The sequence below is a fragment of the Triturus cristatus genome, chromosome 9 (genome assembly GCF_964204655.1).
Source record: "Triturus cristatus chromosome 9, aTriCri1.1, whole genome shotgun sequence".
In the NCBI taxonomy this organism is placed as follows: Eukaryota; Metazoa; Chordata; class Amphibia; order Caudata; family Salamandridae; genus Triturus; species Triturus cristatus.
The window spans coordinates 1,208,618,247-1,208,631,970 of record NC_140592.1 but is presented as its reverse complement, the minus strand read 5'-3'; the positions used below and the strand labels follow the sequence as shown (position 1 = coordinate 1,208,631,970).

General features: G+C 44.6%; 1 protein-coding gene across 3 annotated transcripts in view; it reads left to right on the top strand.

Moving 5' to 3' along the window:
• The window catches only part of FNTB (farnesyltransferase, CAAX box, subunit beta), a 155,613-nt gene that overhangs the window by 23,815 nt on the left and 118,074 nt on the right, over nt 1-13,724 (top strand). For all 3 annotated transcript variants that reach the window (XM_085627226.1, XM_085627225.1, XM_085627224.1), the window contains 2 exons: nt 10,358-10,427; nt 11,603-11,694. In XM_085627226.1, the coding sequence (XP_085483352.1) occupies nt 10,358-10,427; nt 11,603-11,694 (162 nt within the window). The remainder of the gene's footprint in view (nt 1-10,357; nt 10,428-11,602; nt 11,695-13,724) is intronic.

The window sequence follows — 13,724 nt, the reverse complement described above, 5'->3', positions numbered from 1 at the left end:
ATCCAAAGAGAGTCTAGCATCGAACCAGATACTGATGTTCTTGACTTTAGGCTTTGGAGCAGGTAAGGGTCCAAACTAGTCTGGCCACTAAGTGGAGACCCAAATCGAAGGTTGCTTACCTAGGATAAGGACCTTTGTTTTCCAAGTATTAAACTTAAGACAGTTGAGGGCCATCCACTCAGCCACCTCTAACGGACAGGTCCTTAACCGAAAAGCCCGGTTGGCTTCGTCCTGTCACAGGGTGATATTCAACTGTGTATCATTGGTATAGGATACACTCCATGATATCAGCCAGGAGGCGCATGTAAAGATTTAATAAAGTAGGGCTCAAGGAGGAGCCCTGAGGGACCCCTTACTGCTGCGGAAAAACCTGAGATGTGCCTAACGTTTTCAGGCTTAGCGTTTTATTTTGTTTGTTTGTTTGTTTAGATGTGAAACTATTGTGGCATGTTTCCAACGCCAGGGGACCCAACCTTGAAAGAGCTGTTGAGTAGGTTATAAGGTACTGGTAATATAACTGCTATTGCTCTCCAGGACAGCGGGAGATGCAGGATCAACGAGGAACCGGAGTTAACGGCTGTCAATAACTGGGACAATTTCTCAGATTTTACGGGTTTAAAAGCAGGCAGCCTGAGCTATCAACGGGGGGTTTAAACCATGCATTGAGACATTCATTGATGACATTAAAAGTTTTCATTGATGGTAGAATGCTCCGGATGAGGCAAGTCTGTTCTTTTTTTTAAAAACTAATTTTGTCGACTGCAATTAAATGCTGGGCAAATGGAAGTCCCAGTATTTACATTAAAGAACACTCCATTCGTCTCACTCTTTGAGTCTCTCCTCCTTCCTGTTTTATGGTGTGGACAAGAGCAAGACGTGGAATGGAACAGAAGATGGTTGGCTTCAAAAAAAGAAGAAAGTTGCTTGTTTATGGCTCTTTCCAGATTCTTCGATGGGAAAGGGAGGAGAGATCTTAAATGTTATTTGTTTTAGGTCTTTTTAATCCGCTGATTCTGTTTTGAACAGGGGGATAATTTGGGTGTGTTTCAGTCTATATGGGATGATTGCAGAACACATGGTAAAGTGACTTAAGTTTGTGAGTAAGAGACTGACTACTTCTGGAATGAACGCCATGAAACCAGGAGTACACATGTGGAGTCGTGAGTCAGATTTGTTTTTTTATCCTCAACGCAGTTATAGTAAAGATACTCATCTTATATATTGTAATGATTTTCAGTAGACCTTGACTACTGACTGGAGTGTCATTTTCCAAGGATGATGAAGTGGAGTAAAGGCTTAGGGTGAAAGGGATTGTTAGTGCTAGTGCACTAGAGGGAATAAAATGAACAGCCAGTCCAGTTTAACGGAAGTGTTGGTAAGGTAGAGATATCTCCCAATTTGGAGAAGATAGCTGGACCTGTACATTGGAAGTGTGGATTTAAGTGAGCGGCCATTTACCTCCAGTGAACTGATGAGGAAGCAAATGTCAGGGGAGCTGGGGTCCTCAAGATGTACATAAGCAGGACATTTGAGTATTTAAGAATAAAAGGGGCTAAAAGTCTGGACAGGAGGGGCAATAGTTCAAAGCGCCCTAGTAGCAGGTGGTGGCAGTAAGATCGATGATGGAAAAACAAGATTTCACCATATGGATTGCGGAGTAGGTAGGAAGGTGCAGGTGTAGAAGGATCAATAAATAATGGCAGTACCGCCACCTTGCTTACCCAGATGCTGAATATGGGGGATCGTCATTAGAAGAGGCTATGTCAGGTGCAGAGGCCTCCTGCAGCCAGGTTTTCATGATAGAAATTATATCCGGATAACTCAGTGAGCTAAAACCATAAATATTGAGCTGTTGCTTAGGTGGTGATCGTATGTTAATAAGGAAGTGGTTTGGACCGGTAGAGGCTGAGATGCCATGTGCGTCTGCAAAGAGTGTCTTGCGGAGGCAGGAGTGACCAAAGAGACATGGCAAGAAGTTTTAAAGAGAAGGAAAAATGGCAGTGAGGGCAAGGCTTACTTGAAGGTTTGAGTGCAAGGAGAGCAAACTGTGAATAAGTATTTACAGGAGGGAGCGGAAGGTTGAGAGGCAGGGTCCCTAGCACTGGTCTTGCATAAAACATGATTTGATGAAAAGAATAACCAGGAAATCAGTCGTAAAAGGAATGAAACTCGGAGCGCATCCACTCTGTGGTGCCAACCACCTCCTCCAGAGTCAGAGTACAAGGAAAACAAAGCACACATTTCAAGTATCGGTGGGTTTCCAAATTCGAGGAGTTTGCTGGAACAGCAAGTGAGGACCGGAACAAACTTCCGCCCATGCAGCAATGCGTTTTAAAAATACCTCCTAAGAAGGGGGCATGGCCAAAAACACTAAACCCACAAATAGCGAGAGTGAGCAGAATTAAAAATCAAACTGGAGGCCGGAAGCACTTGTAATGACTATCAAGCTCCCTTGACAAACAACAGAATAATGAGAAAGAAGGCATAAAAGCAATAAACCACCGAGTTGACCTGTTTTGGATGTCATTGGTTCTGTGTAGATTTTCCAGGAGTCTGGTTCTGAAAATTGACACATCCATTTTGGAACTTCTGATATGGTTTTTTTTAAGCTGCAGATGTTTAGAAATGATGAGATGCTTAGGGATAACTGTGTATCATCATCTGTTTATTGAGCAATTGTCATACCCTCCTTTTTAGGTCTCGCCTAAAGCAAGACTATTGTAAGGGGGTTTTAAAAGTGCTCCCAAAAAGCATGGCTAGCACACGCACAATCACTCGCATCGTGCCGCCATGCAATCTGCTTTTTGGGAGCACTTCAAAGGGTCCGCTCCCCCGCCTGGAAGGCGCTCCCCCGCCCTCAAGCTCGCGCGCCACGCTCCGCCGGGCTTGTTTTGTTTCACTGAAGCGCTGGATTGCCAATTTGTGTGTCCCTGCCATCAGTATGCGCTTTCAAATCCTATCTCAATATCCACTTCTTCTGAGAAGTATTCAATTAACCCCTGACCCACTTCCACTCGCTTATCTCTCCTTCCCGACTCGCCGCCGCGCTCTTCCCGAGTCATCGTCCTAGCGCCGACAGGCTCTTCCTACTTCCGTCAGAACACCCGCCCCCTCCCACGTTGTCATGGGATGTTGTCCCGCCTTCAGTTCCGGTGTTCGCTTGTTCAGTATGTTGGAATAACAGCCGCTTTGCAGCTTGTAAATTCCTACTTTGACGCCTCTCATTCAATTTCCTTTTCCTCCATAGCTCTGCTTTCCCAGGCCTCCTTTCTCTTTGGTGTCCTAGCTCTCAGTTACTTACTGTATCCACGCTTCTCTGTGCCCTTCTTTCACGCCACCGCTCCTCTAATCTTTTTCTCCTCAGTTCAGGGGCTGCTCTCCTTCTGGCTCACCTTCCCAGCTCCTCACCCAGCACTGCCCTTCCCCCTCCGGCTTGCTTTCTTCTCCGACCACCATCCCTGTCATTCGGCGCCAGGCCATGTCATGCAGCAGACGGTGCTGGTGGTAGGCCCTGGCCTTGTTGCAGACGGCCTGCCTGTTTATGAGCTTCGTGGCCTGTGATGATGCGCTGCTCAGTGCTTGAGGTCTGCCGACTTCATAGCTCTACCACTACCACAGCACCTTCCCGGACGGCAGCAAGTTCGACTCCAGGTGAGATGGTGAGGTGGATGGGCTTGTTAAATGACTATTCAACAGGCACCTGGATGTCACAAAAGTAATCTCACATTTGGCTTTTTCACATGCTTGCCAGTCCGCCCAAGCCTCCTTAGACTCCAAAACGCCTCGCTAGTTTAACTTCAGTTTCCATGATACTGCAAATGCCTCGAATCTCCCTAGAAGAGATTCAGTTAATCCTGTATCTAACCCTGAAATGAATACGAATTTATAATCTTACTTACTTAACTGCGTCTCAGTGCAAGGGTAAGGACTCAATTAGATGTGTAAATCGTTCCCACAGAATCATCCCAGCTATAGGTTGAAGCGGTTAAAACCAACATGACCTCCCCACTAATACTTTTGCTGCGACATACCGAGCCCACCCCTAAATTCTCTGCCCGCTTATCACCTCATGCTCCTGCGCTTCCTGACCGTAGTTAGTCATCAGATAATCATTCATTGATTACAAGCTGCGCACAAACTAAATAGAACATTGAAAACACTTGTTCTGAAATTTGACGACAAACCAGTTCTCGTTGAATTTATTCAACTCTTGAAACACATTCACCCAAACAGACTGTCTGCTCCATGGACCCCTCATGAAAACTCACACCCAACAGCCAGACTCCTATGACCTCTTTCGCAATCACTCACATAAATTTCACTTATTAAAATTAGACGTTTTGTCATTTTAGGTGCTCATGGGGGTACAGCACGCTTCATTTTGCATATGTATTGTTTTCGTTGTTCCGCCCTCCCTCCCGTTGTCCGTGCCTTCTCCCCCTCCCTCCCCCAACCCCTCCCTCCTGTTGTCCGTGTTACCTACCATTTGGAATGCACTAGGTCTCGAATTTACGCGAGTTTAAGCTATTGGCATTGTAAATGACAAAGCCTTTTATTTATATTTGGGTTTTTTAAACATAAATAAAACGCAGCAGTTGCGTAAATGCGAGACCTATTGCATTGCAAATGCTTGTTTGAAGAGAATTCGGAGTAGTTCTATAGATGTTAAAGATTGGCACTAAAAAGTATTGTTTTTAATCTCAGAATGGCTATTTTTTAGGTCGAGCCTAGCGCAGTGCGCATGCGCTGCCCTAGGTAAACAACTTCTTGGAATCGCTCTGGACATTTTACACGCTCGTGTGTGTGGTTTTTAGGTCTCGCCTGAGCCAGCGCATGCGCTGCTCTGGCGAGACATTTAGTGAGTGGGCTTTAAAAAGCCGACCACAGCTTTTTGTGTGGCCTAAAGCTTGCGGTTACGCGCACAATTACGAGCACAGCCGCCGTCTGCCTTTCCTATCTCCTCCTCATTAAGAGCATCGCTCAAGCACATCGCTCGCTGGCACCCTTAAAGCGCACGCGCACAAGTACTTGTTAATTAACTTTCGCGGCCGCTGGGCCACGCTTGTGTTTCAGCGCTGGTTTGTTTTGCTTTCAGCGGCGTGCGAGGATGTTCCTAAGGACACTTGGCTAGAAATAGTTGATCAGGTGTTACCTGTATTGACAACACTGCATCTGGCTTTTGTTTGTCCTTTGCTTAATTTGGAGAATAAGTACCTTTTTATTATATATCCTTGTAGCGTGATTCCTCTAGGGATGTTTAACAACACAGTCCTGTAACTCTCCGCATTTTACTGTGTATAGGTACTCCGCCTCATGTTGTAGTAACTTGCCAAGCTCTCACGCTGCGGATGACCATGCCTGATATTTGCCTCATGAGTATATCTCATAGTAATGGAGGACCCTCAGTTGGTAATATAATGCACACATGCCCCGCTGCTCAAATTACAAATTATTGAATAAAAATAGGACGCGATATTACTAATGCGCTGTAACATTTTGTCGTGTGGAATCGAGTCCTGGAACTCGGAGCTCAAGTAGGTATTACTAATGGGAGCTTGCGTCTAATTTGTGGACACACGGGGTTCGAGAGTTCCCTTACATAATATCCGTTTTCATTATGCGGTTTCAAAGTACTTGCCTTTTTTTGTAAATAATATATTTGTGCTCTTCTGCTTTTGGTGTCTTAATGGGGTATCATTATTTTTTTCTGTGTGAGGCGCTCTCCAATGTTCTGTACGTGATGCACTAGATAACATGTTACACTCTAAAGATGGAGGCCTCGGTTGGCGCTCCAGTTGTTGAAAAGGCTGTTGCTATTATTGCACTAGATACTGCGTCCGAACACCTGTTTACGTCAAGTCTGGTTGGCTACTTTCTTCTTTCCTCATGCGGCATGGTGGGTTCCTTTGAAATAGACGCGATAGGCGTAATCTTTTCAGCCAATAGAGGCGAGTTGAGTGCCGGGTTTGCTTGTGCCACGCTTTATGTACCACACAGTACCTGGTGATATTTTATTTGGTTTCATTTAACGTCTAACCTTTTATAATTCATAATTACCCATACTGATATTTTTACTTTTATGTGCTTTATTTCCATCCCAGCGGTATAGCGCGACTCTTGATGCGCTTCGGTTCTCAATGCTATTACTCGTGAACCTCTAATGTTTTCTGTGCCTGCTAAGCTTGTTGCTGTGTGGTCATCTTAGTGCTATCTCTTATACAGGGAAAGTGTATATGTACACTTATGCCACTAGGGCGATGTGCAATGTGGTTTGTGCAGATAAGGCACTGTTGGAATATTGTCAAAAGTTCTTATGTAAATTCAGAGTTGGCTGACACTTGTTTGACTATCTTGGGAGCTGAAACATGTATATGTAGGATGATGAACAGCTGGACTATGCTGGACTACAGCTGGAGTATGGCATTATGCAGTTGTTGCACTTGTGATGTCAGCCAGTCTGTTGGATAATGCAAGAGCATAACACCAGTGAAAGCAGTAATGCCTTCCTCATATGAATCATATCCTACAAGGTCCTAGGTGAACTTCCCATTTTAATGACACAAAGTGGGCTGCCATTGATATTAGGCACAGGCCGGCAGTCACGTGGCAGCACGAACCATGAAAGACATACAGTCAATGCAGATGTACCAGGCATCTGAAATGCCACCTTTCCATAATGTGGACATTCTTCATGTACCGAGCATGACTTTTGGTGCATTGTGAGTATGCCATCCACCGAGTTCACTGCTGCGGAGCTGCCGTGCATGTTTGACTGCCCTTAGCTACCGGTATGTTGCAACGTCTCTGTCTCTGTCTCTGTCTCTGTCTCTGTCTCTCTGTCTCTGTCTCTCTCTCTGTCTCTCACATAAGCAAGCATTGGCACAAGCAGAAAAAAATTAGATCAAGACATTATTTATAGGTAATACTTTTTTAACATAGTCTTTCACTTTTACGCAATGCTTTCTTGTTCATATATAAAATAACAAAAATGCTTTAAACACTTCTTTATTATAACTTTGCAGCATTCTACAAACTAATTTACAGCACAGCTTAAAAACGTAGGCAAAGTCAATATCTCTGGCTAAACACATATGGTCCCAAAGGCGAGACCTATTGGCTATGCCAATGCTTGTTTTTTTTAATAGTCTTTTTGTTATTGGGCTTTGCGTGCGTCTTTCTAAAGAAGATAGCACGCGATTGGGCAAAGGCGGGTGCATGTCCCACCTTTGCTTGGAATTGTAGCCGCCTACGGCTTGCGGTTACGTGCAGCCTGCCATCTGTTTTTCTCGTGCAGCGGCGGGCACAAGCGCGTGCGCACACCACTCCCGGGCTTGTCTTCCAAAAGCCAGGTCGGCTCCGCCATTTGTGTTTTGACAATCCTCTTGCTCGGCCGGATCCTCACGGGCTTTCAGGGCGGGCCTAGCTCCACATCAGTAAATCCTTTTTTCCAGACATGAAGTATTTTTATTTTACAAATGCCCCATCTCGTTGCTGAAATCCACCCACGAGTGTGTTGAAGAACCCCGGTCAGAGATGGGACAGCCTCGCACAGGTGGGCATGGAAACAAGGGGCACTGCGGCTCACTGCTCAGGCATTACACTTTGGGTGTACCTCTTTCCAACTCCTCAACCCATTGTTTTAAAAGGAGGAGTATTTCAATGGCTGCTGGCACATTGCCAAGCCGATCTGAGGGTCAGGCCTCGTGTACCTGGCAGCGTGGCACAGCGCACAAAGCCACCAGCTCTGTGCTAACCCCATCCCAGGTGGGCGCACACAGTACGTGCAGGTAAAGAGACTTGGAGCCAAGGTGCAGCAAGCAGACGGGTGGTTTCACCTGCTGACACCAGAGGTCTGCCATGTGTGCTGCAAAGTCGTGTCCGAAGAGCTGTGGTCCGGTGCAGGCCGCTCTCTGTGGGGTCTTCGTGCATCGGGGTCACCCCAGGGCAGCGCTGCTTGTGCACCCCTCTCCCTGCCATCTGCTCTCCTCGCCGCTGTTCTTCTCCTTGCTTCGTACCCCCTTTCTGAGAACAGGCAGCAGCCCCCTCCCTCGCACCCCCGCTCGTAAAGGTGGGGCAATTAGAGAAGCAACCGGCGATACTTCATTCCTGTTTGGAGGAAGTGTTTAGGTGGATGACGACCTCATCCCTTAAACTGAATGGGTCAAAGACGGAGCTCATGATCTTAGGCCATACATCTTTTGCTCTGTCTCCCAGCAGTTGGCCTGACTGCATGGGGGTTCCTCCCAGCCCAAAGAAAGAGATCAGGAGCCTGGGGGTGTGGCTGGAGCAGGATCTGACATTTAGAACACACGCCAAAAAGACCGCTGGTGTATGCTTTGGTATGCTCCGGTCAGCCCGCAAGATTCTGCCACTCCTCCCAGACACTTCCCGTAAATTGCTGATACAGGGGCTCATCATCTCAAGGCTGGATTACAGCAATGCAATCCTCCTGGGCGCGCCGGAATCTACGTTCAAGAAGCTGCAGCAGGTGCAAAATGCTGCAGCCAGACTGCTGACAAATGTCCCCAGAAGGCAGTCCGCCAAACCGGCACTAAAGACGCTGCACTGGCTCCCGGTGCGTGAAAGAGTAACCTTCAAAGCACTCTGCATGGCACAGAAGAGTCTGCAGGGGAAGGGGCCTGCAATCTTGAGGAACATGATCCAACCCTATAAAGCAGCAAGGGCCCTCCGTTCGGATCATAAATTCCTCTTAAAGTCTCCTAGAGTAAGACGAGCCCGTACGGGAGGAAGAAGGTTCTCGGTGAACACGGCCTCTGCGTGGAACGCGCTTCCACTTGTTCTGCGGGCTGAGATTTGTACTCGGCGTTTCCGCAAACTTCTGAAAACCTATCTCTTCCCAGACTAGCGTGTCACGTGTTAGCCTCTGTTGGTCCTTCGATTGGCGCTGGGATGCTCAAGGGTAACCGTGCGCGTTATAAAACTCCAAGAAAGAAAGAAAAGGCGCATCTGGTCCCCGAGCGAGGCGCTGCTCTCCCGTTCTCCTAACGCGGGTGGTCTTGCATGGTCGCCATACTTCCTGGCTGTCCCTGATTCGTCTAAACTTCCAAGCGCTCCTTATCGGCATAGGTGTTTAATGCCTTCCTCTGCCCTCCTCTTCATTACATGCTCCGATGCCGCAGCGTGAATGCCAGCCCAGAGTTTCCGCATGTGCAGAACTTCATAGAACAATCTTTTCCTTGGCTTTGCTTTTTAGATATGCTTTAGAGGCCTCTTCAGCGGTCTCCTCGCCAACCTCCTGCAATATAAGTTCATAAATACACATTCATGCATACATCTGGTCCTGGGTCAGTCCACTGCTCTCATTATGACTGATTATTCCAAAGTGCTGAATATTTATACACAGGTTTCAGTCAAGGACAAAGCCCCGCGCGGTTTCGGGAAGGATTTGGTTTTTAATCATGCTCCCTTGCACTCCGAGAACTACGGGAATAATTTGTATAAGAAAATCTACTTCAAGCATGCCAGTCTGACCATACCACCTTGCAGCGTGGAATGCAAAGAATGATGTGAGTACCACTGAAGCACTTTTTGTTCATAGATATCTCTAAACTCAGAAACATCCCAAAGGTGAGACCTATTTTCTATGACCATGCTTGTTTTAAAATTGAGGGCCCATTGATCTGGAATCAACTTTGTGTCAATTCGACTTAAAAGTAACTTTTTCCAGAAGACCGAAAACTTCTTTCATAGTTTTACCCTTGTATATATTATTTCTCACTGCTTTAACACACCACTTCTGTTCAGCATGTGAATATCTGTACTATTTTTGGTGCTAATGCGTCTACCTTAAAATCACATTTCAAAGAATGTATGTATAAACCTGTGATGCAGTTCATTACTAGGTCTTCTATGATTAACTTTATTACTTTGTCACAACTAGTTTAAGTGATTTTGTTCTTTCTTAGTGGGATTCACCATGTCAGTGCCATTCAAATTATGATAATTGTAACAATTGAAATTCCTGGCCTCATTTTAAGTTTTCCTGATGTTCTAGTATTTAATTTTTGGGATTTGGTTTTGTCAGATTGTAGTAAATGAAATAAATATTTGTAAACTGGACCCTATTATTTATCTGTATATTATGAACTGCGGCATGTAGCATCCATAAGATATGCTATCTTGCAACGTTCACTTGGTTATACTTCTGTCACACCTCCCTCTCCTATTCTGGTAGGTTCACATTTTCAAGCCTGTATTTATGTACCACATGCTCCATAAATTGTAAAATATTTCTTGTTGATCGGTTTCATCAGTAAATTAATCCAAATTATTTTCCTTGAAGTAATGAAAATATTTAACTTTTCTTAAATTTCTGATAAGGTTTCTTTTATTTTAGACTTACTTTGGCCAGAGAGAAACATGTCCACTATCTAAAGAGGGGACTGAAGCACTTGCCTGACTACGAGGTTGGTTTCTTGTACCTTCCCATCTCTATTTTTCCAAGTACCAGTGATCAGCTCTAAGTAGAGCGACTCCCCACAAATACCACTTTTTCTCCCTACAGAACTTTCTAATTTAAATTCTGTCCTATACTTTATTATAACTTTTGGAATGTTGAGTGCTGCATTGAAGACCATGGAGTAGCTCTGGGCTTATAATGGCTGAAATAAGCCTGCAGCTCCAACATTACCATGTTTGTCTTCATGTTTCTCCCTTTTTTATTTTAGAACATTCTACCCTTAATGGGTGGAATGTTCTAATAGCCTTATAGCCCTTCTGCCTCGGGATAAACCGATTGTTGAGGGCCTGCTGCACGGGCCTATTACTCTGGTTCAGGGCCTTTAACAACTGGTATTGCCCACAGCAAAGGGCTATAAAGATATTGTAAAGTACTTACAAGTTAGTTTCAATACTGCAGTGACTAATTGGTGTACAGTTGTGAATGTAAAATATACATTGTATGCTATGTTTCCCTTCAGAAGCCCTTCTTTATGTTGAATGTTTCTTGTGTGCATGGTAAATGTATGCTGCATCCCTCTGACAATCCCTCCTGTGCTGATCTCTCTGGATATTTTTATGGCAGACACACTATCTTAATATTCAACTCCATTTCCTTTCCCACTCGATTGGTCCCTAATCTTTCCTCCGCGACGAGCGAGCAGAATTTTGGACCCTAGTTGCAATTCACATGCCATCTAAAGCATTAGTCATGAGTTTATTAAGCACTTTCATGCTTGGTAAAGCATGGAGATACTTACATTTCCCCATGCTGCTTAGAATTTTTCTCTCAGCTGTTGGCTAAAAATATTAAGAATATGGTCTCGTTTTGCGAAAGCTGTCAGCTACACTTGCATTCTTTTATCTTTCCGCCCACACCAGGAAATTTGCATTTTCGGCTTTCATCTGAAAAATTCTCTCTCATAATAAAGTGCTTTGTGATTCTCGCCTTTTTCTTTTTCTTTTTTTTTAAAATGCATTTCGATTGCTGCTCTAACATATTCCTGAGTGTGGCAACATAAAGCCAGTCCATTCATGAATATTTTCAGTCAAAGCGTTCCCTGTGTGCCTGCTAGAGTGTGACAAATGCAGTATTATAAAACCCCTGAAGTAACACAAAGGATGTGTTTTTCTATTCTCTCAGTGTCTAGATGCCAGCCGTCCCTGGTTGTGCTATTGGATCTTGCACAGCTTGGCACTACTAGATGAACCAATTTCAGAGTCTTCCGCTTCAGAGTAAGTCCAGCAATGCTTTGCAAGATGTATTAATGTGAATTACTCAAACTAGTTTTCCTTAATTTAGCTTGTATCTCGAATGTTAAGCGGAAGTCACGTCTGTTTACAGTTCTACTCTACCGGGCACGTAATTTTTTTAAGGAATTCCCTATTTTAATTGGATGCTGCAGAAACCGAGGCTGTACTCAAAAGCTTGAGGTTGCCAGTCTGCTGTAATTAAAAGCAACTTTCTTGCTATAGAATTGGGACATAATCTATAAACATATTTCCAGACAGAAAGGTAAAGGCCTTCTCTACAAAAGAAGACCTTAAAAGCTAGAGTTGAAATTTTCAGTTCTGTGCATATCTCACACAGCACAGTAGGGTGTTTTTTAAGGAGGAAGCTGTTTGGGCGCAGCTCCATGTGTACTGTAATGTAGTAGTGCTTTGGACCTTGAGTAAATACATGTAACCTACCATCTGTGTGCACAGTCGGGTTCATTATGTTTATTTATAGAATTTTTACTGTGTCAGACTAGCGCTGGTGAATCTTTAACCCTCCAGGATATCCTAAGAAATAAATTTGCCTCCGTTTGAGAAGCTAGAAAGTAGATCTCAACTGTAGTCTGGTAATGGGGCCGTAGAACTGGAGTTACAAGTAAGTAACTAATTTCTTCTGGGGCCCCTGTGCTGTGAACGCTGCACCTCATTTTGAACAAGGCAATACAAGGCAGTACTTTCGATAGCTAGGGCTGAAGTTGTAGCGGGCTTGGAGTGTGTGACAAAATTATTTTTAGACAGCATGTTTGTGCACCTGTAGCTTTTAAAGGCCCAAAGATGAAGGGTAATTGTTAACCATGCCGGTAGTTCAGTATCAGTCTGGCCGCTGCATCTTATTTTACTCCGTGTAGCCTCTTAATCAGGTAGTCAGCTATGCGACCATAGAAGACATTCTCCCATACTAGTCTACTGGTGATAGGGGCTTGTGTAACAGTCTTGCTACTTTGAATGAGCAGCCAAGAGAAGGTTTTATGAAAACTTAAGAATGCAAAGGCAGGCCACTGAAACATTTGTAATTTAATTATTAGCCCAAGGTTCTTAGCTGATGTGACCAGGGTGAGATTTGGAGTCAATTCTCTGGGCTACCAGGTTCTAGACCAGTGTGTAGTGCTATTTCTGACCAGAAGCACCTGGTTCTTTTCGGAGTTTAGTTTTCTGCCGTTTTCACGCATCCAACCGGCAACCCATAGCATACAAATGTTAAAGTTGGATTGTGTAGTGCGAATGCCACCCGAAATGGAGATGATGCGTTGCCTGTCTTCTGAATAGGATACGACCTCAAAGCTGCTCAATCTGATAATTGGTGCTGAGAGGTTAGGTAAAGATTAAGAGGTATAGGGCTCAGAGAAGATTCTTGTGGAGGGAATCTCCACGGGTAACCTTGAAATAGTGGGACTGAAAGCAGCAAATCATACCAGTTAAGTGCACTTAACCACAAAAGATTGGAGTTGTTTGAGGGCAGTAAGACAGACGCAAAAGCAGTGTAGGCGTATGAGCAGCATGGCATAAGGTACTGTGCCAAAAGCCACTGGCTTAGGGCCACAAAAGCTCCAGAGTCCAGAAGGCAGCATACGTCGTCTGTGGCAGCAATGAAGGTAGTCTCTGTACTGATGGTTGATCTTGAGTGCAGCCTTCTAAGAGTGTCTGTCATGATGTTGGCGAGAGCGTCCCCAGATATGCTTAAGTTGATTGCGTCTTATGTCTTATGTTTATAATGCCTAAGATACTATGTGTACCAGTTCACGGAAGGAGTGTTGTATGTCAAGGCGCACGTATTTGAAGGTAGTCTTCGTGTTCAAAATTGCTAAGTTAGACTGAGTGGTCAAATATCTGGTTAGATTTTAAATAGCTAGATAGTTGGGCATTCATTAGTTTTTGCAGGACCTTGGCAGGATACAACAGCAAGGAGAGGGACCTAATTTTAGACCGAATAAAGGGGTCTGCTTTCGTTTTTTCAGGATGACTAGGACTGTCGCATGCTTACAGCAGTG